The 26,354-nt window shown below is 45.1% G+C and overlaps 1 protein-coding gene and 1 long non-coding RNA gene across 5 annotated transcripts in view; one reads left to right on the top strand and one right to left on the bottom strand.

Moving 5' to 3' along the window:
• LOC134927386 (ATP-binding cassette sub-family B member 5-like) overlaps positions 1 to 26,354 on the bottom strand; it is a 328,704-nt gene that overhangs the window by 212,657 nt on the left and 89,693 nt on the right. For 2 of the 4 annotated variants that reach the window (XM_063921756.1, XM_063921758.1), the window contains exon 2: positions 3,474 to 3,595. In XM_063921756.1, coding sequence (XP_063777826.1) covers positions 3,474 to 3,595 — 122 coding nt within the window. Of the gene's footprint in view, positions 1 to 3,473; positions 3,596 to 4,548; positions 4,609 to 26,354 lie in introns of those variants that run through there. The other 2 variants (XM_063921759.1, XM_063921760.1) reach the window with 2 other exon arrangements.
• LOC134928869 (uncharacterized) lies at positions 4,767 to 26,051 on the top strand. Its single transcript, XR_010178084.1, has 3 exons — positions 4,767 to 4,845; positions 10,143 to 10,252; positions 25,935 to 26,051. It is a non-coding gene; the product is annotated as an uncharacterized LOC134928869 (long non-coding RNA).

Below are 26,354 nucleotides of genomic sequence, written 5' to 3'. Positions count from 1 at the left end.
CCCAAGTCTAAACACAGAATGCATTCATGTTTAATTTACACCTTAGACATACAGCCTGATGGTCATTTTATACAGTACTTGCAATAATTTTGTGCATGAAACAAAGTTTGTGTACATACATAGGGTTACATACTATTTACCGGCAGGCGGGATGCCGGCTGTCAAGACCCTGATAGCGGCATCCTGGACGCCAGAATGCCAGCATCAGGGCGAGTGCTAAGAGTTCACTTGTGGGCTCGCTGCGCTCACCACGGTGCGGGCTCAGTAGCTCGCTGCGCTCGCCACAGGTTCTAGTCTCTCTCTATGGGTGTCGTGGACACCTATGAGTGGGAATAGCCCCTGTGCGTCAGGATTCCAGCTGTCGGCATTGTTGGCTGTCGGGATTCTGGCGTCGATATCCTGACCGCAGGGATTCTGACAGTCAGCAAATTGATTGCATCCCCATACATGGAATGCATTTATGTTTCGTATACACACAGCCTTAGGGTCATATTATACAGTACTTGTACTAATTTTGTATATTAAACAAAGTTTGTGTGCAATGAACCACAGTGACGAGCGGTGAGGTCAGTGGCTGGGAGGAGCTGGCTGATAAATACTCCCCCCACCCTTCCTATATATACTTAACTGAACCAGCCAGGAGGGGTAATGCCATAGCAGGGGGAACACTCAGTGTGGTGTCCCCCTGCCATCACATTTACCACTCCCATACCACTCAGACCAGGGCTGGTATTCCTTGGAAAGTGGGGACCCCAAAAAATGGGGTCCCCCCTCCCGAGCAACAACCAGCAATGGGCTGAAAGCCCAGTGCTATGCCCCGCTCCCCTGGTGGCGATAGGTGCGGGGTTTGTTATTTACGGCAAACCTGCATGCCCGGACTTTAAGGGCCCGCTGGCACCTGTAGTCCTCCTGTAAAGAAAATTTTAAAATAAAAACAAGACCCTTTTTTTTTTTTAAATGTAAAAAAGTTTTATTGTACAGGATCTTCACATGGGGACGGCGGCCTTTAAGCTCTTTCTCATGGCCACCACCTTCCCAGGGCTTCCAGCGTCTTCCTCCGGCATTTTCATCTGGGGGGGGAGGGTGGGGCAACAGCCTTTCAACTCTTTTTCATGGCCATCATCTCCCCAGTGCTTCCGGTGTCTTCACCTGTGGGCGGCAGCCGTTAAGCCCTTTTTCATGGCTGCCGCCCATCCAGGACTTCCACGGCGTCTTCTATCTTCAGGAGGTCTTCTCTGCTCTTCCTCCGCCGTTGTACTGACAGACGCTCCCTCACGCTGACTTATAAGTCAGCCAGAGGGGGCGGGGCGATGACATGGCGAGCCGTGATTGGCGAACGGTGGCCATCTTGTATTTAAAAAATGACGCTGAATGCTGAATAGCAGGCAGGGACTGGATCCTCTCGGATCCAGACCTGCCGCTGAAGCCCGCAACTCCACGCCTCTCCACCACCACAAACGCCCACACCACTGCCGCTATGCCCGCACCACGCTAACGTCCACACCTCCGCCACATATGCCTGTACCAACCCAGAGATGGCAGCGGATCCAGTGACGGATCCGCTGGCCAATCACATCCTCCTCAGTGACACAGACGTGCTTTCATGGGTGAAAGCACGTCTCTGTGTCACAGCGGCACTTCTAATGGTGCAACTTAATTTATTTTCAGTGGGTTTTTACAGCCCACGGCATGGCCCCTCCCCCCGATTTGACCACTGTACCATTGTCAATGGGAGGCACCACTATCGGTGCCTCCCAAAGCCAATTCAAAAGTCAAAATTATCAAAATAATATGAAGCAGATACTTATGACACAGAATATGTATCTTCTTTGTACGGTATTATTTTAATCATTAATGGCAGGGGAGGCACTGCCTCTCCTGCCTCTCTGGCCTGCACGTCCCTGCTGAACCGTCAGTAGCAAAGATATCTCAGTTGCGCTCAAAAAAAATGTGTATTTTGGACTACTCTGTATATCAGAATTTTGGATATAGCAGGCTCAACCTGTACATGGGTATTAGCAGCATAACAATGTGATTTGTTTTTCATGCTCATTTTCAGGCAACTGTCAGCTACATACAGTCATTTTATTTTAAGACATACAGCGAGCTTTTTAGCAACAATCAGTTGTTTAGAGACCCCACACAAAAATTATTATACACCATCCATAGTTGCCTACTTTCTGTGTTCCAAGGAGGAGACGATGCTTGCCACTACGGGAACTAAAGGACACAATTTGCACATCCTCAGGAGGGAATGGGGTCAAATGATGGAAATTAGTGTCATTTAGCCCTGACCCCTACATTCCCTGTATAATCTCCTCATCCTGCCCGCATCACTAGGAAGTTGGTGTGATGCGGGAGATTCTGCCACTCTTCTGTGGGTGCAGGGGATTACCTGAAAAATCGTGAGTCTCCCGCAACTTGCAGGAGAGTAGACAAGTATGCTATATACACAAATACAAACTATATTCACATTCAAACTTCTTTTCAAATGACTTTTTACACACCTATGGATTCATATGACATTTCAATATGACTTTGTGTCTCTATTTATTAAAGGGTTGCTTTAGGAAACTTCTCCACTTTATCTCTCTCCAAGATTTGATACATCTCTCCCACAGGGTAGTACACTATAATTATATTCAGAATGCATAACCAGTCTTTTAGCATGGGTGGGGGATCTTCTTATGCAGCAGAGCAGTGAATGTTTGGGATCCGGTCTTTAGGTTGACAGTAAGTAGGTCGACACTGTCTAGGTCAACCACTATTGGTCGACAGTAAGTAGGACGACATGGTTTCTATGTTGACAGGGACTCTAGGTCGACATGTTCTAGGTCGACTTGACAAAATGTCGACATGCGTTTTTTTTGTTGTTTTTTTTTAGTTTTTCATACTTTACGATCCATGTGGAATACAATTAGGAACGGTAACCTGTGCCGAGCGCAGCAGTTGCGGAGGTGACACAGTGCACTAATTGGGGTTCTCGGTCACTGCACGGTGAAAACGACACCAAAAAAAAAAAAAACTTATGTCGACCTAGAGTCCCTGTCGACCTAGAAACCATGTCGACTTATGTACTGTCGACCAATAGTGGTTGACCTAGACACTGTCGACCTAAATCTAATCTACCTAACATCCCACACCCGAATGTTTATAGGCCCCTTCCAAAAATAGCTAACATGTGCTTCTAACAGTCAGAGTCCTCTTATACAGTATGGATTGTGTTCATGTTTTATGATATTAAAAAAGGACAGAAAATACATGCAACCCATTTTGTGATACCTACATAAGTAACGGCAGTAAGTGAATCATTAAAATCACCAGACATTTTCACTTATGGAAAGACACTATATCAAATTCCCCTCTTTATGAAACACTTCCAATAAAGAACATATACTATATGTAGCTATAATTAATATAACTAATGAAAACAACAGAGATGTGAAAAATTAATTCACTAATATTGTACATACGTGTTGTCTTCTTGTATTTCATCCAGTAAGGTTTCTGTCGTAGGGTAATTGTTATCAACTTTCACATCGGGGATCTTTGGGTCACTCATTTTTTCTCTTATGCTACGCAACCAAGAAAACCACTGAAGAATGGAACAGTGACATGGGATAAAGACAACATCAAATGTTAATCATAGGAGTACATGTTTTAAAAACATGATTAAATTAATAGGAAAATCAATTAATTTGTTTTGCACACATTTCAATGCCCACGGCACATTAATTACACATACATGAATGAATTTCAGGTGGATTATGGCTTAAGACTGACTGTCATATCCCAGCACAATACTTAATAAATCTAGCCACACAGCAGCATGACAGTGTGGGTTGTCAACAGGTGCAATGCCTGATAATAATCCCATATACATTATGGTTGTTGATTTTTTTGTACAGGCCAATAACTGTCATCTTCCAGACAATTTTGCAGCAACCAATACCATATCCTACAGAAATTTAATTTCATATACTGTATACTCTATACGGTAAACAGATGAACATTGAAGCTTAGCATATGCAAAAACATCTTGAATGATAAAGTAGAAATAATAAAATAAATTATGTCTAAAAGAAATCAGTTACATTTCTTTTCGATCGATTTAAAGATTGATTGATGCATATACGCATGTTAAAAGACATGTAACAGGCCCATTTAAGTTGGATAGACCATTTTTTTTAATGCTTGTTGATTCCCCCACTGCTTGGTCAGTGTCACAGCACTGGAGGAAAGGAATACAATCAGTAAAGTATAGACCTGAGAGGTTGATCTTAATAGAATTGTTTCCTTTTTAGCCTTACTATGTAACGGACTATTTTATTTCATCAAGTTTTTTTTCTAGCCATTACTAACCAAGTGCATTATGTGAAAATCAGCACAAAACTCAATCTACCACAAGACCAAATACTTAATTTTTAATTATTTATAAATTTGTTTTAATTGTTGACTTTGTTTGGCTTAAATGCAAATCATAAATGTAATATGGTTTAAGAATGTAATATTTACTTATAGCACAACTTAAAAAAAAACATTACTGACCTGCTTCTAGAGGTAATTTTTAAGAACAATTTCACCTGGTTTGTTCATTTATATGAAAGCACAGCGGCTGATTACTCAGCTCTGAGTCACATCATTTAATTATTAAAGAGAATGAGTTTAAAGGTCAGTATTGTACAAGCATTGTGTAGTAAATGTTTTCATTTTTAGCAATGAGTGATCAAGCCCCCATCCCTGGCAAACCACATGTCTATTTCTCTCGGAGAGCCCCGGTTGTGCACAAACAGGGTTCCACCTCATCAACGGTCAGTCTCCTGACTCCTGAGCACCCCTTTCAAGGTAATGCCATCCTTATTATTCTAAGCATTCTCATGGATGTTGTCTCAAATGGCTGAGCACGTGGTCTCCTGTGGTTAGCAATAAACAGGACAGAGACTACAAGGACACCCTTCAAAGTAGATTGTAGTCAGGATGTGAGAGGGGACTCATTTTGCATTCACTGTCTTATACTGTAGCAAATGTAAAGCAGCAGATGCCCTTTCAAGGATTCCATACTACTTACTGCATTTCCTTCTACCAATGATTTATCTGTTATGTGATACTGTATTTTATTAGCAGACTCTTTGTTAAATATTTGTGACAATTATCTCACGTGGCTGAGATAATTGGCCTCATTAATGAACTCATGTGTCTTACCATTAAGAGATTGTGGGTAATTTTTAATATGGGTGATATCTTTTTCTTGTTTTTGCTGACATACTGTACAGCATATATTACTCACAGCCAGTACTGCCACAAAATAAGAAATCTTTTTTCCTGTTGAAACTGGTAATAATTGCAAAGGGGTGACCACAGGTTCTATATATACTGTACCAAGCCAGTGCAGAAATATCCTCTCCCTCTTCCTTTCTAAATTTATACGTAAGAACAGTGGCTAATAACTCAGCTCTGAGTCACATCATGTAATCATTAAAGAGAATGCGTTTAAAGGTTGGTATTACACAAGTACTGTATTATGTAGTAAATAGTCCTCCAAATTATTCGAGTTAACTACTGTTGGTATGGTTATTGTGCAGAGTTTTAGCAAAATTACTTGACCATTTGATTTATTAAACATTACATAGCTGAATAGTTGATGACTAGTTTTTAGAATGTACTGGGGTCCATAATGGCACGTCACAGTGCTTTTACATCGCCAATTTTGCCTTATACTCATAGCGCAGAATTCAGTTGTTTTTCAGCTGGAAGCTTCTAGATTCCACCCAAAAGGAGCTGCATCCAGAGGGTCTGCGCAGGTTGTCATGGTGCGATAGCATCCCGGAATATGCGATCACATCATGATTGACAGCTGTGGGCATTTGGTGGACGTGGTCCGGACAACGCAGGCATGTCCAGACCATTTTTGGGGCAGCTGTGTGATGTCATACGCAGCCACTTTGCGGCAAAAGATGGCGCTGGACCACCTGCAAGAGCAGCCAGGCTGCGCAGGCAGTGGTCACCCTCTAATCGGTGCAATTAAATTGGAAACGCAACACACGTTGGCGGCCTTGCCCTCTCTTTGACCACCGACATCACTGCCAGAATCCCGCGCAACCGGCATTCTGGAGCGCATGCACTGGGGATCACAGTACGGAGAACAAGAGCAGAGATCAGCTGCAGCAAGGACACGATCTGCATGTGGAGAAGGGGGGCATATACTGTATGCCAGTGGGGGTAGCAGTGGGGGCGATTGGTGGTAACCCACTAGGGGGATTTATCACTTGTCAAGGTGGGAAAGGGGGAAAATAAAGATAATCAGTGCTGGAGGGGGTTAAAATAATAACAAAAAATACATTAGTCACAGAGTGGTTGCTAAAAAAGTGACTTTTTACATGCGTGGAGGATGTTAAATAAAACACTGAATTAGGATTTTGGACCACTGATGGTCTATTGCTAATGAGTGGGGGGGTGGGGGGGAATATTTTACTATGAGACCAATGGTCATTGGGGAGATGGGGGGAGGTGAAAAACACCCCCTTGATATACCAAATATTTCAATATATTATTAAAAATACTTTTTAAACATTATTAAGTCATTTTAAAAAACTAGAATTTCTGTGCGTTTTTGCGAGGGTAAAAATTTTCAGTTAAGTGGTTTAACAGCCTGCAACAGAACAAAGTGATATATTGTTTTAGGCCGAGAGGCTTGTCAGATTTGGTCTGTGTCTGGTCTTCAGTAAATTTATACTCAGAGAAACAATTACTTGCTTACTTACTATCAGCATGGAGAATGGTAAGGATTTCAGAAGAATCTCTATGATCATTAAAAGAAACCCTACAACACAGAGCATCCAAAAATCTTACTTTCTGATCTATAGGGCCTATTCAGTCACCCTCAAGTGGCACTTGAACTGCTTTGTGGGATATTTCTCACAGCCTGATCTTTGCTTGTAGTTTATGTAAGTGAGAGCAGGGATCAGCCTACCCTACTGATCTGTAATCCAACTGGCTGTTAGCCAGATAACTCATCCAGGTACAAAGTAAGGAACAAAGCCAGGGGTCAGGGTCCAGATAGTCAGTAATCTAAGAAAAGCCATCAGGAAAGGCTGGCCTGGACTAGACTGCAAAGGCACAATGATCAGACAACTAGCGCTCTGGGTTCCCAACCTTATACCACCCCTAGAGTGTAGGTGATTCGTTACAGGCAACATAAGGATAGTGACCATGCTCAATGCAAATTTGCTGATGGAAATGAAAAAGTTCCCAGTCAAATAATGGAATATTGTATGTGGTAAGTGTATATTACCAAGGTGGACCTCTGGCAATGGAGACTCTCAGATATTGACAGTCAATCTCAGTGCAGTTTGGGTCTAGGATAGAAAGGAATACACAACCAAATGTATAGTGTTTCACCACTATGCATGTAGATGGCAATGTGTGTGGGTAGATGCACACATGCACTGGTGGTTCTGTGCGTTCCAAGCTCTCTCAGTGCCCTGGCTAGCTGTGCAATGGTAATTGAGCCAGCCGACTTGGGTAGACTTTGTGAAAAATCTGAACATCAGACTGGTATTCCACTAGTATGAATGAAAAAGTAGAAATGCTGGATGGATCACTGGATGCAAGTATGTCCACCAGACACCAGGAGATTCTGTATCTTCAATGCGTTTCACCGCACAGCAGGGCAGCTTTATCAAGAAGCAGATCTGGTGGAGCTTGGAATGCACAGAAGCACCAGTGCCCATGTGAATCTCTCCACACAGCTTGATAGCAGCCAGCTTCTAGTCGCACTGTTGGTCCCAGTGCTGAAGGCTCCGCCTTAGTAACACACTCACTTACCATATACAATATTCAATTATTTGACTGGGAACTTTTTCATTTCTACAAGAAACTGGGTTCTCAATTTGGTCTTCACCGGCTAATTAATTCATTGGATAATAGTATCTGATATATTGACTAGACTGTTGGTTACTATACAAGAGGGCTAATATATTTTATTGCATTTTTATTGGTCTATATATCCTATGTGGGCGGCATTTGATGTGCCTGATGTCGGGATCCCGGCACTCACCATACTGATGCCGGAATCTCCGTCAGCCAGCATACCGAGATGTATTCTCTCTTTTGGGGTGTCCATGACACCCTTGAAGGGAGAATAAATAGTGCGGCGTGCGTAGCGCACCGCCATGCCCGCAGCATGGCGAGTGCAGTGAGCCCGCAAAGGGGCTTTTTTGCTCTCACCCTGCTGCCTGCATGCTGGCGGTTGGGATCCTGGTGCCAGTATGTTGGGCTCCGGGTTCCCAAGCGCCAGCATAACATACTACATCCAATATCCTACGTTACTGTCTCAGATTTTTTTAACTATATCTATTGCTTTTACTTATGGGAAGCATATGTACATTTATTGTTCCAATAAACATATTTTTATATTTATATTTATATTTAGTTTTATGTGTGTATCATCAAGCACCACTTGGGTTTGTCTCACATACTGAGATCAGGTCCCACAGATTTTCTTTCAAGATTAGAATACGAGGTTGCTGGAAAAATAAGGAACATAAAGCCTACCTGCAATTATTATATTTTTTTAACTGATATAATGTATTGTAAGTTTTTACAATCAGTATATACAAAGATCGCATATAGGGGCATATTCAATTAAGTGCGAGAATGGAAAAATTCTCTCACCTACAGGGTTTTTCTTGCAGCCCCAAAGCACGGACAATTTTTCCTAAAATCCATATTTTTTAGGAAAAATGGTCAAGAGTTGCTCTGGTACTGCTGCAGCATCCCTCCCTAATGGCTAATTAAGCAACTGGGAGTTTACGATTAACTTAATTAGTCCAATTACTCACCTTCCAAAGCACTGCCTCCTCCTCCAGTTCTTCTCTCCAGCGTCGCAGACAGTAGAGACAACTTCCAGGGATTGGCCAGGCACAGGACAGGTACTACCCCTAACCCTGCACCTGCTCCCGCACACACTACCTACACTACCCCTAACCCTGCACCTGCTCCCGCACACACTACCTATACTACCCCTAACCCTGCACCTGCTCCTGCACACACTACCTACACCACCCCTAACCCTGCATCTGCTCCCGCACACACTACCTACACTACCCCTAACCCTGCACCTGCTCCCGCACACACTACCTACACTACCCCTAACCCTGCACCCACTCCCTGCACACTACACTACACTACCCCTAACCCTGCACCCAATTCTGTATACTACACTGCACCAGCTCCCCGCACACAGCATTGGCAGCCTTCATCAGGCTACCACCTGTGTAAAAAAAAAATCCAGACAATTTTTTAAGTGGATACCGTGGATATTGGGAGTGCGCATTTTAATATTTAGGATTTATTGCTGAGCATGTTGCTATCTGGAAAGCTGGCCAACATCATGCTATCATCATGATGGGCATATTTTTATAGGTCTAGAGCCAGTGGCATCACAAGGGGGTGAGGGGGTGCCTGCACCCCCCACTGAGGGGTTACACCAAAGTGCCGGCTCCTGCTCAGTGACAGCTGCACTGTAACATTACCTCCAGCATTCGGTTCCTGTCACTGTGTAAGAAACCGGCAATGCAGACAAGGAAGTCTCGGGGGGAAAAGTCTGCACATCCCGGACCACCCAAGTGATGGAAACGGGGATTAGGACGTGTAGCCCTGCCCTGTTCTGTGAAGCCACACATGCCCAGAGGCCGTTACATGAAACCACGTCTCTTTTTAGCGCCCACTTCCCCGTTCCATGTAGCCTCACACCCTTTTTTTTGACAGCCGCATCGGGTGATAGAAAGGTAAGTGATGGAACTGCTAGAGCTGTAGTCACATCCACCCCAATGTTAATTTGTCCCTGTCCAGATGTCTTATAATTAAGTCTGGATTACACTTTCATTCTTATGTTATAAACTGTGGTTTATACATGTTTAAAAGCCCTCAGACAACAGTTAAATTAACGAGAATGAAATGGTCTTTAAAAGAAAGAAAAAAAATCTTCTTGTATTATAATCATACATTATAATATCCTTGGAAACCTGTTGTGTTTTATTTTGCTATAATTGTATACATTTTCTAGAAGTGAGTTTTGGCTGGACATTCAAGGTAATCATTCTGTGTAGATATGCCTCCATTAATAATCCCTTATCTCCAAGGTGAAGGTTCATGATTCTGCAATAACGAGGACATAAACACAGCAGCTATGACAGGATGTACTGCGTCAGGGAGCAGGCTACAAACCCACATTCTGCGCATAGAGAACAAGGTAATTACACAGCTGTCGTGTCACAGGATGTAAACTATCTATTATATCTATTATATTGTGCTAAATTACACTTAGCACAATATAATATTATTATTATTATTATTATTATGTGGTTTTAAGTATTATAGTGTTGTTTCTTGACATTGGCCCTCATTCAGCAGTGATTGCACTGATGGTCATGATGTTCCCCACAAACGGCCAACTGTGTATGCCTCAGTTTACGCAGGCTGGCCATCAAAGGGGGCCTTGCAAGGCCAAGAAATCTGCATCTTAAGATGCAGACCTTGCCCTCTCCAAATCCTGAATCTCAGCATACACGGACCCCATGTCAATGTCGAACAATAGTGGTCGACCTAGTGACTTTTGACCTAAGTAGGGTCGACCTGCCAAACGGATACCTTACATTTACCCCTTTAAATTGAAGCTTCATCTTTTTGCAAATAAGGAAAGTCTATTTTATCACTTCTAAGTAGTAATTTGTTGATTAAATATATATACAGTATGTACAGTACTAGAGATGTGCGGCGGGCACTACTCGTGTTCTGTGTTTTGGATCTGGATCCCCGCTCGTGTTTTGGATCTGGATTGGTTTTGCCAAAACCACCCTTTTGGGTTTTGGATCTGGAGGATTTTTGACAAAAACAGCTAAAATATCAGAATTTGGGGGTAATTTTGATCCTACGATATTATTAACCTCAATAACATTAATTTCCACTCATTTCCAGTCTATTTTCAACACCTAACACCTCACAATATTGTTTTTAGGCCAAAAGGTTGCACCGAGGTCACGGGATGACTAAGCTAAATGACACAAGTAGGCGGCACAGACACCTGGCCCATCTAGGAGAGGCACTGCAGTGGCAGACAGGATGACAGTTATAAAAACTAGGCCCCAAAGAGCACATAATGCAAAGAAAAAAAGAGGTGCAATGAGGTAGCTGAATGACTAAGTGACACAAGTGGGCGGCACAAACACCTGGTCCATCTAGGAGTGGCACTGCAGTGTCAGACAGGATGCCAGTTTTAAAAAGTAGGCCACAAACAGCACATCATGCAAAGAAGAAAAAGAGGTGCAATGAGCTAGCTGGATGACTGAGCTAAGCGACCCAAGTGGGCAGCACAAACACCTGGCCCATCTAGGAGCGGCACTGCAGTGTAGGACTGGCTAGCACTTTAAAAAACTAGGACCCAAACAGCACATCATGTAAAGAAGAAAATGAGGTGCAATGAGGTAGCTGGATGACTAAGCTAAGCGACACAAGTGGGTGGCACAAACACCTGGTCCATCTAGTAGTGGCACTGAAGTGTCAGACAGGATGGCACTTTTAAAACAAGGCCCCAAACAGCACATCATGCAAAGAAGAAAAAGAGGTGCAATGAGGTAGCTGGATGACTAAACTAAGCGACCCAAGTGGGTGGCACAAACACAAGGCCCATCTAAGAGTGGCACTGAAGTGTCAGACAGGATGGCAGTTTTAAAAAATAGGCTCAAAATAGCACATTATACAAAGAAAAAAAACAAGAGGTGCACAGAGGTTGCTGGGTGACTAAGCTAAGCAACACAAGTGTGCGGCACAAACACCTGGCCTATCTAGAAGTGGCACTGCAGTGGCAGACAGGATCGCAGTTTTAAAAACTAGGCCCCAAACAGCACATACTTGACAATGTACTTCACTTTAAATTAATTTCATTTAATTGACACTTGACAATGACTTCTGATGAATGTGCTGCCTGTGAAGGATGTTCCAAAGTGGTTAATGTCCTTACCCATAGTTATTATGGATTGCCAAATGAAACAGATGGCTTGACACCTGTTGTCCGGATTTGTGGAGAAATATTTCCACACCGAAGAGGTTGCTTTTTTCTGTATTTTGCACAGGCATCATAATGGGCTTTTTCATTCCATGGCCAAAACTGTCTCCACTAGTGCCTTATTCAAACAAACCACATCACCATCAGAATCCTCATCGTCAACTTCCTCCGCAGCGCTAGCTACACCCATATCCTCATCCTGGTGTACTTAAACAATGACATCTTCAATTTGAATATCAGAAACTGGATTGTGTGTGCTCCTCCCAGCACTTGCAGAGGGCGTGCAAATGGTGGAAGGAGTCACCTCTTCCCTTCCAGTGTTGGGAAGGTCAGGCATCGCAACCGCCAACACACTTTGGGATTTGTGATACCATCTTAAAACGCACAGTTCTTTGCTGTGCTTTTGCGAGCTTAACTCTTTAAATTTTTCTAGCGGGAGGATGAGGGCTTTCATCATCATGTGAAGCTGAACCACTAGTCATGAACATAGGTCAGGGCCTTAGCCATTTCTTGCCACTCCGTGTCGTAAATGGTATATTGGAAAGTTTACGTTTCTCCTCAGAAGATTTAAATAAAATGTTTGGCTCATTTTACTGAACTTTGGCTTTTTGGATTTTGCATGCCCTGTACTATGACATTGGGCATCGGCTTTGGCAGACGACGGTGATGGCATTTCATCGTCTATGTCATCATGACTAGTCGCAGCAGCTTCAGCACTAGGAGGAAGTGGTTCTTGATCTTTCCCTATTTTATCCTCCAAATTTTTGTTCTCCATTATAACAATATACGGCAGAAGAGAGCGTACCCCTACACTACAAAGGGCAAACCCTGTAAAAATTATTTGGATTAAATATTAATAACCCCTTTATTTGGAGTATAATTTACCACACAGGACAGCACCACTGAATTTACAGCAATACCCCTGGACTTTTACGGCAGTACCCCTGGACTTATATGGCAGTACCACAGGACTGGACTTATACAGCAGCACCACTGGACTGGATTTATACAGCAGTACCCCTGGACTTATTCAGTAGTACCCCTGGACTTATACGGCAGCACTACTGGACTGGACTTATACAGCAGTACCCTTGGACTAATATGGCGGTACCCCTGGATTTATACGGCAGCACCACTGGATTTATATGGCAGCACCATTGGACAGGATTTATACGGCAGTACCCCATGACTTATATGGCAGTACTGCTGGACTTGTACGGCAGTACCCTAAGACTTATACGGCAGTACCCCTAGACTTATACGGCTGTACCCCAGGACTTATACGACCATACTTCTGGACTTATACGGCCGTACCCCATGACTTATAAGGCAGTACCCCTGGACTTATATGACAGCACTACTGGACTGGACTTATACAGTACTTCCCCATGACTTATACGGCAGTACCCGTAGACTTATATGGCAGCACCACTGGACTGGACTTATACGGCAGCACCACTGGACAGGACTTATACGGCATTACTCCTTGACTTATGCAACAGTACTGCTGGACTTACACGGCAGTACCCCTAGTCTTATACAGCAATATCCCATGACTTATACGGCAGTACCCCTAGACTTATACGGCAGTATCCCATGACTTATACGGCAGTATCCCTAGACTTATACGGCAGTATCCCATGACTTATATGGCAGTACCGCTGGACTGACACAGCAGTACTGTTGGACTTATATGGCAGTACCACTGGACTTATACAGCATTACTCCTGGACTTATATGGCACCACCGCTGGACTGGACTTGTATGTCAGCACCACTGGACTGTACTTATATGGTAGTACAACTGGACTTATATGGTAGTACCCCTGGACTTATACGGCAGCATCACTGGACTTGACTTATGCGGCAGTACCCCTAGACTTATACGGCAGCATCCCTGGACTTATACGACAGCACCCCTGGACTGGACTTATACGGCAGCACTACTGGACTGGAAATATATGGCAGTACCCCTGGACTTATATGGCGGTACCCCTGGACTTATATGGCAGCTCCACTGGTCTGTAATTATATACGGCAGTACCGCTGGATTTATACGGCAGTACCACTGGACTATTATGGCAGTACCCCTGGACTTATATGGCAGTACCACTGGACTATTATGGCAGTATTGCTGGACTTATACGGCAGTATCCCTGGACTTATACGCAGTACCCCTGGACTTATACGGCAATACCCCTGGACTTGACTTATATGGCAATACCCCTGGACTTATATGCCAGTACCCCATGACTTATATGGCAGTACACCGAGACTTATACGGCAGTACTCCTGGACTTATACGGCAGTACCCCTGGACTTATACGGCAGTACCCCTGGACTTATACGACAGCACCACTGGACTGGACTTATATGGCAGTACCACTGGACTTATACGGCAGCACCACTGGACTGGATTTATATGGCAGAACCACTGGACTGGACTTATACAGCAGTACCCCTGGACATATACGGCAATACCCCTGGACTTATATGGCAGCACCCCTGGACTTATACAGCAGCACCACTGGACTTATATGGCAGCACCCCTGGACTGGACTTATACGGCAGTACCCCTGGACTTATACAGCAGTACTGCTGGACTTTTATGGCAGTACCCCTTGACTTATACAGCGGTGCCGCAGGACTTATATGGCAGTACCCCTGGACTTACAGTATACGGCAGCACCACTGGACTGGACTTTTACGGCAGTAGCCCTGGACTTTTACGGCAGTACCCCTGGACTTATACGGCAGCACCACTGAACTTATACGGCATCACCCCTGGACTGGACTTATACAGCAGTACCCCTGGACTTATACGCCAGTACTACTGGACTTATACCGCAGTACCCCTGGACTTATATGGCAGTACCCTTAGACTTATACGGCAGTACCGCTGGACTTAAACAGCAGTACTGCTGGACTTATACGGCAGTACTACTGGACTTATATGGCAGTATCCCTGGACTTAGACGGCAGTTCCCCTGGATTTATACGTCAGTACCCCATGACTTACACTGCAGTACTGCTGGACTTATACGGCAGTACCCCCGGACTTACATGGCAGTACCCCTGGACTTATACGGCAGTACCCCTGGACATATATGGCAGTACCTCTGGACTTATATGGCAACACCACTGGCCTGGACTTATATGGCATTACCGCTAGACTTATATGGCAGCACCCCTGGACTGGACTTTTACGGCAGCACTACTGGACTGGCGGTACCCCTGGGCTTATACGGCAGCACCACTGGACTTATACGGCAGCTTCACTGGACTGTAATTATATATGGCAGTACCGTTGGATTATACGACAGTACAGCTGGATTTATATGGCAGTGCCCCTGGACTTATATGGCAGTGCCCCTGGACTTATATGGCAGTACTGCTGGACTTATACGACAGTACCCCTGGACTTATATGGCAATATCCCTGGACTTGACTTATACGGCAATACCCCTGGACTTATATGGCAGCACTCCTGGACTTATATGGCAGCACCACTGGATTTATACGGCAGCACCCTTGGACTGGACTTATACAGCAGTACCCCTGGACTTATATGGCAGCACCACTGGACTGGACTCATATGGCAGTACCCCTAGACTTATACAGCAGTACCCCATGACTTATATCGCAGTACCCCTAGACTTAAGGGCCCTACACATTTCACGATGCCCAGCCAGGGTGCCCGACGGCCGATACGGCCGACGAGCAACCCGGCGGCGGGGGGGGGGGGGGCAGTGACGGGGGGAGTGAAGTTTCTTCACTCCCCCCGTCACGCGGCTGCATTGAAGTGCAGGCAAATATGGACGAGATCGTCCATATAAGCCTGCATGCACAGCCGACGGGAGACCAGCAATGAACGAGCGCGGGGCCGCGCATCGTTCATCGCTGGAGTCTCCACACTGAAAGATATGAACGAGTTCTCGTTCATTTATGAACGAGATCGTTCATATCTTTCAGAAAATCGGCCAGTGTGTAGGGCCACTTATACAGCAGTACTGCTGGACGTTTACGGAAGTACCCCTTGACTTATACAGCGGTGCTGTTGGACTTATACAGCAGTACCCCTGGACTTACAGTATACGGCAGTACCCCTGGATTTATACAGCAGCACCACTGGACTTATATGGCAGCACCACTGGACTGGTCTTATACGGCAGTACCCATGGACTTATATGGCAGTACCGCTGGACTTATACGGCAGCACCACTGGACTTATACGGCAGTACCCCTGGAATTATACGGCAGTACTGCTGGACTTAAACTGCAGTGCCCCATGATTTATACAGCAGCACCACTGGACTGGACTTTTACGGCAGTACCCCTCGACTTATACGGCAGTACCCCTGGGCTTATACGGCAGCACCACTGAATTTATACGGCATCACCCCTGGACTGGACTTTTACAGTAGTACCCTTGGGCTTACACGGCAGTACCGCTGGACTTATACCGCAGTACCACTGGACTTATATGGCAGTACCCTTAGACTTATATGGCAGTACTGCTGGACTTATACGGCAGTACTCCTGGACTTATACGGCAGTACCCCTGGACTTATACGGCAGTACCCCTGGACTTACACTGCAGTACCCCATGACTTATATGGCAGTACTCCTGGACTTATACGGCAGTACCGCTGGACTTTTACGGCAGTACCCCTGGACTTATATGGCAGTACTGTTGGACTTATATGGCAGTACTGTTGAACTTATACGGCAGTACCCCCGGACTTATACGGCAGTACCCCTGGACTTATACGGCAGTACCCCTGGACATATATGGCAGTAGCTCTGGACTTATATGGCAGCACCACTGGCCTGGACTTATATGGCATTACCCCTAGACTTATATGGCAGCACCCCTGGACTGGACTTTTACGGCAGCACTGCTGGACTGGAAATATATGGCAGTACCCATGGACTTATACGGCAGTACCCCTGGACTTATACGGCAGTACCCCTGGGCTTATACGGCAGCACCACTGAATTTATACGGCATCACCCCTGGACTGGACTTTTACAGTAGTACCCTTGGACTTACACGGCAGTACCGCTGGACTTATACCGCAGTACCACTGGACTTATATGGCAGTACCCTTAGACTTATATGGCAGTACTGCTGGACTTATACGGCAGTACTCCTGGACTTATACGGCAGTACCCCTGGATTTATACGGCAGTACCCCTGGACTTACACTGCAGTACCCCATGACTTATATGGCAGTACTCCTGGACTTATACGGCAGTACCGCTGGACTTTTACGGCAGTACCCCTGGACTTATATGGCAGTACTGTTGGACTTATATGGCAGTACTGTTGAACTTATACGGCAGTACCCCCGGACTTATATGGCAGTACCCCTGGACTTATACTTGCAGTACCCCTGGACATATATGGCAGTAGCTCTGGACTTATATGGCAGCACCACTGGCCTGGACTTATATGGCATTACCCCTAGACTTATATGGCAGCACCCCTGGACTGGACTTTTACGGCAGCACTGCTGGACTGGAAATATATGGCAGTACCCATGGACTTATACGGCGGTACCCCTGGACTTATATGGCAGCACCACTGGACTTATACGGCAGCTTCACTGGACTGTAATTATATATGGCAGTAGCGTTGGATTATACGACAGTACAGCTGGATTTATATGGCAGTACCACTGGACTTATATGGCAGTGCCCCTGGACTTATATGGCAGTACCCCTGGACTTATATGACAGTACTGCTGGACTTATACGACAGTACCCCTGGACTTATATGGCAATATCCCTGGACTTGACTTATACAGCAGTACCCCTGGACTTATATGGCAGCACCACTGGACTGGACTCATACGGCAGTACCCCTAGACTTATACAGCAGTACCCCATGACTTATATCGCAGTACCCCTAGACTTATACAGCAGTACTGCTGGACTTTTACGGAAGTACCCCTTGACTTATACAGCGGTGCTGCTGGACTTATACAGCAGTACCCCTGGACTTACAGTATACGGCAGTACCCCTGGATTTATACAGCAGCACCACTGGACTGGTCTTAAACGGCAGTACCCATGGACTTATATGGCAGTACTGTTGGACTTATATGGTAGTACTGTTGGACTTATACGGCAGTACCCCTGGACTTATACGGCAGTACCCCTGGACTTATACGGCAGTACCCCTGGACATATATGGCAGTACCTCTGGACTTATATGGCAGCACCACTGGAATTATACGGCAGTACTGCTGGACTTATACTGCAGTGCCCCATGATTTATACGGCAGCACCACTGGACTGGACTTTTACGGCAGTACTCCTGGACTTATACGGCAGTACCCCTGGGCTTATACGGCAGCACCACTGAATTTATACGGCATCACCCCTGGACTGGACTTTTACAGCAGTACCCTTGGACTTATACGGCAGTACCGCTGGACTTATACCACAGTACCCCTGGACTTATATGGCAGTACCCTTAGACTTATATGGCAGTACTGCTGGACTTACACTGCAGTACCCCATGACTTATATGGCAGTACTCATGGACTTATACGGCAGTACCGCTGGACTTTTACGGCAGTACCCCCGGACTTATATGGCAGTACTGTTGGACTTATACGGCAGTACCCCTGGACTTATACAGCAGTACCCCCGGACTTATACGGCAGTACCCCTGGACTTATACGGCGGTACCCATGGACTTATACGGCAGTACCCCTGGACTTATACGGCAGTACCCCTGGTCTTATATGGCAGTACCCTTAGACATATACGGCAGTACCGCTGGACTTATACGGCAGTACTGCTGGACTTATATGGCAGTACTACTGGATAGTCTTGAGGAAGTCCCGAGTTGTGACGGGACGAAACGCGTTGACGTCATCTCCCTGTCTATCTGACCACACACTGACGGAAGTATCCACACGTGTATCAGAGACGCTGACCGGAGCTCCCGCTGTCCGCCCACTAGAACCTGAGAGTGTGCTATCTCCAGCGGCCACACTGTAAGCGGCGTGACTATCTGAGACGCTGACCGGAGCTCCCCGCTAGGACCAGTGAGTGTGCTATCTCCAGCGGTCACTTTACAAGCGGCACTTTGGAGCCATAATAATCTGTGTGCCCGCCAGGACTCAAATCAACGAATACCGGCGGTAGGCGCTGCACTTGGAAGCTGTGCAGGACTCATATCTCTTTGAGTGCATGCATCCTATTATTGGACACTCCCGCAGGTTCGGGTAAGATTACAACAATCATCTGCACTGGAACGCCAGTGGCAGAAGGATCTAAGAAACCGGTGATACAGCGTGTGGGCAGTTGTTACAGCTTTGATATATATTGATGTGACATACTGGATGTAACAGATTGGTTGGGTCTGTTTAGGGTCACAGAAATACATTGTTACTATTAAACTACACTGTTGCTGCTAATTCTCTACAGTGGTAGCGAATACTATTTGTCTTCTATTGCAGTGTGTGGAACATACAGTTTTTTATAATTCATTTATATATGTATATATGTTAATTTATGTGAGTAAAAGAATTGTTTTTATTTAAGCAGACTCTTTGTTACTGATTTCAGCGGTGAATGGAAGTAGACACCTACTACTATTTTTACTATAAACAGTACATATTTTAACTCAAGCGCACCATTGTTTTTCCCCTTTTTTTCTACTGGACTTATACGGCAGTACCCCTGGACTTACACTGCAGTACCGCTGGACTTAAACGGCAGTACCCCTGGACTTATACGGCAGTACTGTTGGACTTATACGGCAGTACCGCTGGACTTTTACGGCAGTACCCCTGGACTTATATGGCAGTACTGTTGGACTTATACAGCAGTACCCCTGGACTTATACGGCAGTACCCCTGGACTTACACTGCAGTACCGCTGGACTTAAACGGCAGTACCCCTGGACTTATACGGCAGTACTGTTGGACTTATACGGCAGTACCGCTGGACTTTTATGGCAGTACCCCTGGATTTATATGGCAGTACTGTTGGACTTATACAGCAGTACCCCTGGACTTATACGGCAGTACCCCCGGACTTATACGGCAGTACCCCTGGACTTATACGGCAGTACCCCTGGACTTATACGGCAGTACCCCTGGACATATATGGCAGTACCTCTGGACTTATATGGCAGCACCACTGGACTCGACTTATATGGCAGAACTACAAGACTTATGGCAACACAGGACACCACCACTGGACTTATGCCAGCACAGGACACCACCACTGGACTGAAACAGCACATGACAGCACCACTGGACTGGACTTATACAGCAGCACTGGACTTATGGCAGCACAGGACACCACCACTGAACTTATGGCAGCACAGGACACCACCACTGGTCTAATGCAGCACAAGGCAGCACCACTGGTCTGGACTTATACAGTAGCACTGGACTTATGGCAGCACAGGACACTACCACTGTGACTGGACTGATACAGCACAGGACACCACCATTGGACTGATGCAGCACAAGACAGCACCATTGTAATTATGCAAAAGAGCAGGTTGCCACCCCACGCGCCACGCCACTTTCTCGCATAGACACAGAATAGACACCTCCTCTCACTACATTCTCCAGGACTGAAGTGGAAATGGCGGTGACGTGCGGATTCTTATATGGAATCCAAAACCCGGGAGAATGCAACAGCGGGATGATGCCGTTTTGCCTCGTTCTGGCGGGAAAACCTGAGATGGACTCGGATCCGGACTCGGAGCGTGAAGTTCGGGGGGGTGTTCAGATCTCAGGGAACCAAACCCGCTCATCTCTAGTATGTACAGTATACAAGTATGTAACAAATGTGAAATGTCTACAAGTCTATAGTATGCAGATCTATATTAAGCCCTTTAGAGAAACTATAAAACAGTGTTCATTCTAGGAAGTTTAGCTTTGAAGTCTGCTTAGCTGCTGTATTTACCATGGTACAGAATAAAAAGACTAAATATTTAAGTAATGAAACAGGATTGAAACATATAGTAAGTTAGAGGTGTATATAGTTACAGAACAAATGTATTAAATACAAAAAAAATATAAATGTAGGGGGTCATCTGGCGAGGTAGAGGATATCTCTCTCTCTCTCTATATATATATAGATAGATACACACAGAGTAAAAACCACAGCACTCACCGCACCAGAAGCGGGGCACAGCTATGCACTTACCACTCACAGGGTGGGGTGCATGTAACACTGCACTCTCCACCACAGAAGCGGGGTACACAGCTGTACTTACCACTCACAGGGCGGGGTGCATGAAGCCCATGACCACATCGCTCTAATAAATACAAACAGAGAACCCAGCACTCACCAAAGTAAACTCACTTATCTTTAACAATTCAATAAATAAATGATGGGGGTTTAGTTGGTGGATTGGCCAATGCACGGAAGCCTGTATACCGATTCAAGGTACCCCACCTTCATACAGGTCCTACACTATCACAGAGTCTTAAAAGCAGGCAGATGATGCAGCAGTGTGGTAGTCAGGTTTTAAGACTCTGTGATAGTGTAGGACCTGTATGAAGGTGGGGTACCTTGAATCGGTATACAGGCTTCCGTGCATTGGCCAATCCACCAACTAAACCCCCATCATTTATTTATTGAATTGTTAAAGATAAGTGAGTTTACTTTGGTGAGTGCTGGGTTCTCTGTTTGTATATATAGATAGATAGATAGATAGATAGATAGATAGATAGATAGATAGATAGAATATTTATAGATATATAAATCTATATATCATATCATGTAGCCCTCACCTGGAGATGCTAAGTATCAACTGCAACCCCTTCTATTCACCTTGGGAATTTGCCTCAATTGTCCTTGTGGGAGTGTACATCTTCACCCTCGCCTGCATGAACAAAGCCATGCATCTCCTGGTCGTATGCATATCAAACATAGGGCCTAATTCAGACCTGATAGTAGATGTGCTAAATTTAGCACATCTACGATCAGCTTCCCTGACATGCGGGGGGACACCCAGCACAGGGTGAGTCTGCTCCGTATGTCAGGCCCTGCCCCGCCACACAAATACAAAAGCATAGCACAGCGGTGATGCTTTTGTACTTGAAGAGTAGCTCCCTACAGCGCAGCACCTGCACGCTGGAAGGGAGCTACTCTTTTCTTTCAGGGTTGCAGCGGCTGCGTGTGACGTCACGCTGCCACCGCGGCCTGCCCCCCGCACAGTCCTGGCATGCCTGCGTTGCCAGGACCGCGCCCCTAATACATTGGCCACATGCCACCAGCCAAACACCGCCTGCTTTTGAATCACCTGAAAACTGTGACTGGCCACGAACTGGCCCCCCTACAGTTCGCCTTTCAATTGAATTGGTGTGTTGAGGATGCAGTCAACCTGAGCCTGCACTACATTCTACAGCACCTAGACATTAACGGTACCTACGCGAGGGTCCTGTTTGTCGATTTCAGCTCGGCCTTCAATACAATCATTCCCAGCGTCCTCCACCCCAATTTACTTTGCCTAGGGGTCCCAGAAGCTACTTTTTCCTGCACAGTAGACTTCCTGACAAATAGGACACAGGTAGTGAAGGGATCCGGTCTTTAGGTTGACAGTAAATAGGATGACAATGTTTTGGTCGACCACTATTGGTCGACAGTAAGTAGGTCAACAGGGTTTCTAGGTCAACGGGGTCTTTAGGTCAACATGTTCTAGGTCGACAGGTCAAAATGTCGACATGAGTTTTTCAATTTTTTTCTTTTTTAAAACTTTTTCATACTTTTCGATCCATGTGGACTACAATTGGGAATGGTAACCTGCCCGAAGCATGGCGAGCGAAGAGAGCCATGCGTGGGGACACGGTGCACTAATTGGGGTTCCCGGTCACTGTACAGAGAAAACAACACCAAAAAAATATCAAAAACTCATGTCGACCTTTTGACCTGTTGACCTAGACCATGTCGACCTTAAGACCCTGTCGACCTAGCATCCCTGTAGTCCTACTTACTGTTGACCAATAGTGATCAACCCAAACATTGTCGACCTACTTACTGTCGACCTTACATACCACACCCGTACTGAAAGTGGGGGAATCCACCTCTCAAGCGCAGTCCATTATTACAGGGTCCTCTCGCCCATGCTCTTCTCCCTGTACACAAATGACTGCACCTCAGAGATGCAATCAGTAAAGATCATCAAATTCGCTGATGACACCACCATCATTGGCCTCATCAAGGACGGGGACGAATCGGCCTATAGACGGGAAGTAGACCGGTTGGCCCAGTGGTGCAGACATAACAACCTTGAGCTCAACCCCCTCAAAACTGTCGAGATGATAGTGGACTTCAGGAAGACAATATACACAAAGAAAATAGAACACAGGCGCAATTTTTCCAAAAACCAATATGGTATCTCCACAAAACTTTCTTTAAAATGAATGGGTTATGGTATAATGTCCAATTCCACTTATTTATAAGGAAATAAATATGGATGTTTCAACTCCTTTACTCAGTATAAAACCAAGGCCCTTATTCCGAGTTGATCGCTCACTAGCATAGTTGCCGCCCACGGGGGAGTGTATTTTCGCTTTGCAAGAGTGCAAATGCCTGTGCAGCAGAGTGGTACAAAAACATTTTGTGTAAAACAAGACCAGCCCTGTAGTTACTTATTCTGTGAGATGTTTGCTGTGACAAAGGTCCCGGAATTGACATCAGATACCCGCCCTACAAACGCTTGGACACAACTGCTTTTTCCAAACACTCCCAGTAAACGGTCAGTTGACACCCACAAACACCTTCTTCCTGTCAATCTCCTTGTGATCGCTGTGCGAATGGATTCCTTGTAAAACCCATCGCACAGCAATGATCCGCTTTGTACCCGTGCAACGAGCCTGTGCATTGCGGTGCATGTGCATGCGCAGTTCTGACCTGATTGCAGTGCTGCAAAAAACGCTAGCGAGCGATCAGGTCTGAATTACCCCCATAGGGCACTACCTACAAAAATTTCTTACAAAAATAACAGTTGACAGGCATTAGGTAAACATAGTTAAAAGATCGACATGGTCAGTAGGTCGACATGTAAAAGGTCAACAGTGCTTATGGTCGACACACATATGGTCAACACAATTTGTTAAAAATGTTCCCCATTTTATCAACTTTTTCATACTTAACCATTCACGTGGACTACGATTGGGATAAGTAAACTGTACTGAGTGCAGCGGTAGTGTAGCAAGGCACCTTGCCTAAACCACGGCAAACAAAGCGACAAAAACTACACCTAAAGAACATAAAAATGTGTGGAACTTTTTTGTGTTGACCATTTTTCATGTCAACCTTTTTCAGTGTCTACCTTTTTCCTGTTGACAAAATTACCAATTTACTTTTTTACCCAGTCGACTTTTAACATGAGGACCATATGGGGTCCACCTATTGACTGTCAACCTAATTAGGATTGACCTAATAATTCATACCCATTCTCAATGCATGGTAGTGTAGAGCAGTGACATAAAGCCAGATGGGCAAATGAAGCATTTGCCTTCAGGTGCAAGCTACTATGTGGGTGTTGAAGAACAGTGCGGCAGCTGCCAGGACCCTTTTTGGAACAAGATTGGCAATGCAGGCCGCCAGTTCTCTCCGCTAACAGATGTATTGCAGCCGACCTGTGGTGGCGTGAGAGGGCTTTTTCCCCTGGGGCCAAGGGCGTAGCTAGCATAGATGCAGGAGATGTGGTTGCTATGGGCCACGAGCTGTCCATGGGGCCCGGCACCCTTCCCCTGTACCTGGTTGCAGAGCTCTGCTGGCAGATATTACCTTAGAAGTGTGCTGCTCACCTGGCTGGCTCCACCTCACCTGAGTCCTGACTAATGCTTGTAGGAGGTATTAATGCCATTTTTAGATTTCTCACAAATATTTAAGATGCCCGCTCTAATATATATATATATTGTAAATGCCTGTACATCTTATTACCAAATCCCATAAATGTGCGCTTACATCGCACAACACCTCATAAGCATACCATAGCATCCCATAAGAGAAAACGATATACCCACACATTATCTGAGTTCCAAAGCTCAATGAAGTATATATTTCTTGTTAAAAGGATATGGATACAATATATATTACAAAGTACAGTATACCTATAGTTACATGGTTACACTCACACAGAAAACAGTTAGAACATAGTTAAAACACAGTTACATATAGTTATAGTTAAATGCCAGCGATACAATTACCAGATCTTTCGCATTATTAGTTTGTCCCTCCATATGATTCTGTCTTTCTCTCTTTCCTCTGTAAAATCATGCAAGACCTCCATCTCCCTCTGAGACCACAAGCAACTGAACTCTGAGCCCACCCTAGACAGGAACTACTTTCCTGTGTGACTAGTTCCTGGGGGAGGGGTCTCTCTCTCCTTCACAATTGAGTCACCATTCTCTTTGTATATGCTGATCAGGTTGTCTATGAAAACTGCCAAAAGGGTTGGCTTGAGTTCCCTGTTCACTGTATCATCCATTGTTCTAACAAAGTGACTCTAGCTTTTATACATATAATCATAACTATTTGCTGCAATGTCCCACAACTTCACAACAAGTATCAAATTAATCTACACACCAATCTGCTTGTTTTAATAGTAAACAAGACAGGTGTATCTGGTTCCGTTCAAATAATACACATTCATGACATTAATTCATTAGGTAATTTTAAATCACCATGATGTCTGGTGCTTGATATTATTATAATTTTGTACTGTATGAAATAAGTGTTGAATCCATCTCTGTGGCATGTCCGTGTAAATGCGTGAGTTACCATATATTGCTGTGCTTGCTGCGCATATTTGCAAGTATAGCGACTTAAATGTGTGTAGTTTGTATGTTCTCTTTATGTAATATTTTTGACTTTGACAGAGGCATAGCTGTGTCCCAGGCGCCACTCCTCCTCCCAGCGTCTGTGAGGAGAAAAGACTAGATGGAGCCAGCCAGGAGAGCAGAAGATGTGGCTGCAGTTCAGCAGGCAGCAGCCCACCTGCTGTAAGTAGTCCACGGGAGGGGGGGAATCATTAAGTAGTTGGTGGGAAGGGATCTTTGAGTAATTCACTAGGTGGGAGGGTTCTTCTTGCAGTCAGTCCAGTGTGGGGGGAAGGCCTGACTGACTATGCTATGGGGCCCCCGATTCGCATTGCTATGCCCATGTTTTTTATTCCTGCGGCCGTCAATGTCTGCACTATTTGTTTAAAAAAATACCTCTGGGGCTGTATTTATTATAACTTGCGGCCAGCACCCCCGAAAAAAAAGAAAGATTTCTTATCAAAGCAATTCACAGTAGTA

This window comes from Pseudophryne corroboree, chromosome 5 (assembly GCF_028390025.1).
Source record: "Pseudophryne corroboree isolate aPseCor3 chromosome 5, aPseCor3.hap2, whole genome shotgun sequence".
NCBI classification, from domain to species: domain Eukaryota; kingdom Metazoa; phylum Chordata; class Amphibia; order Anura; family Myobatrachidae; genus Pseudophryne; species Pseudophryne corroboree.
This window is presented reverse-complemented; position numbering and strand designations above follow the sequence as displayed.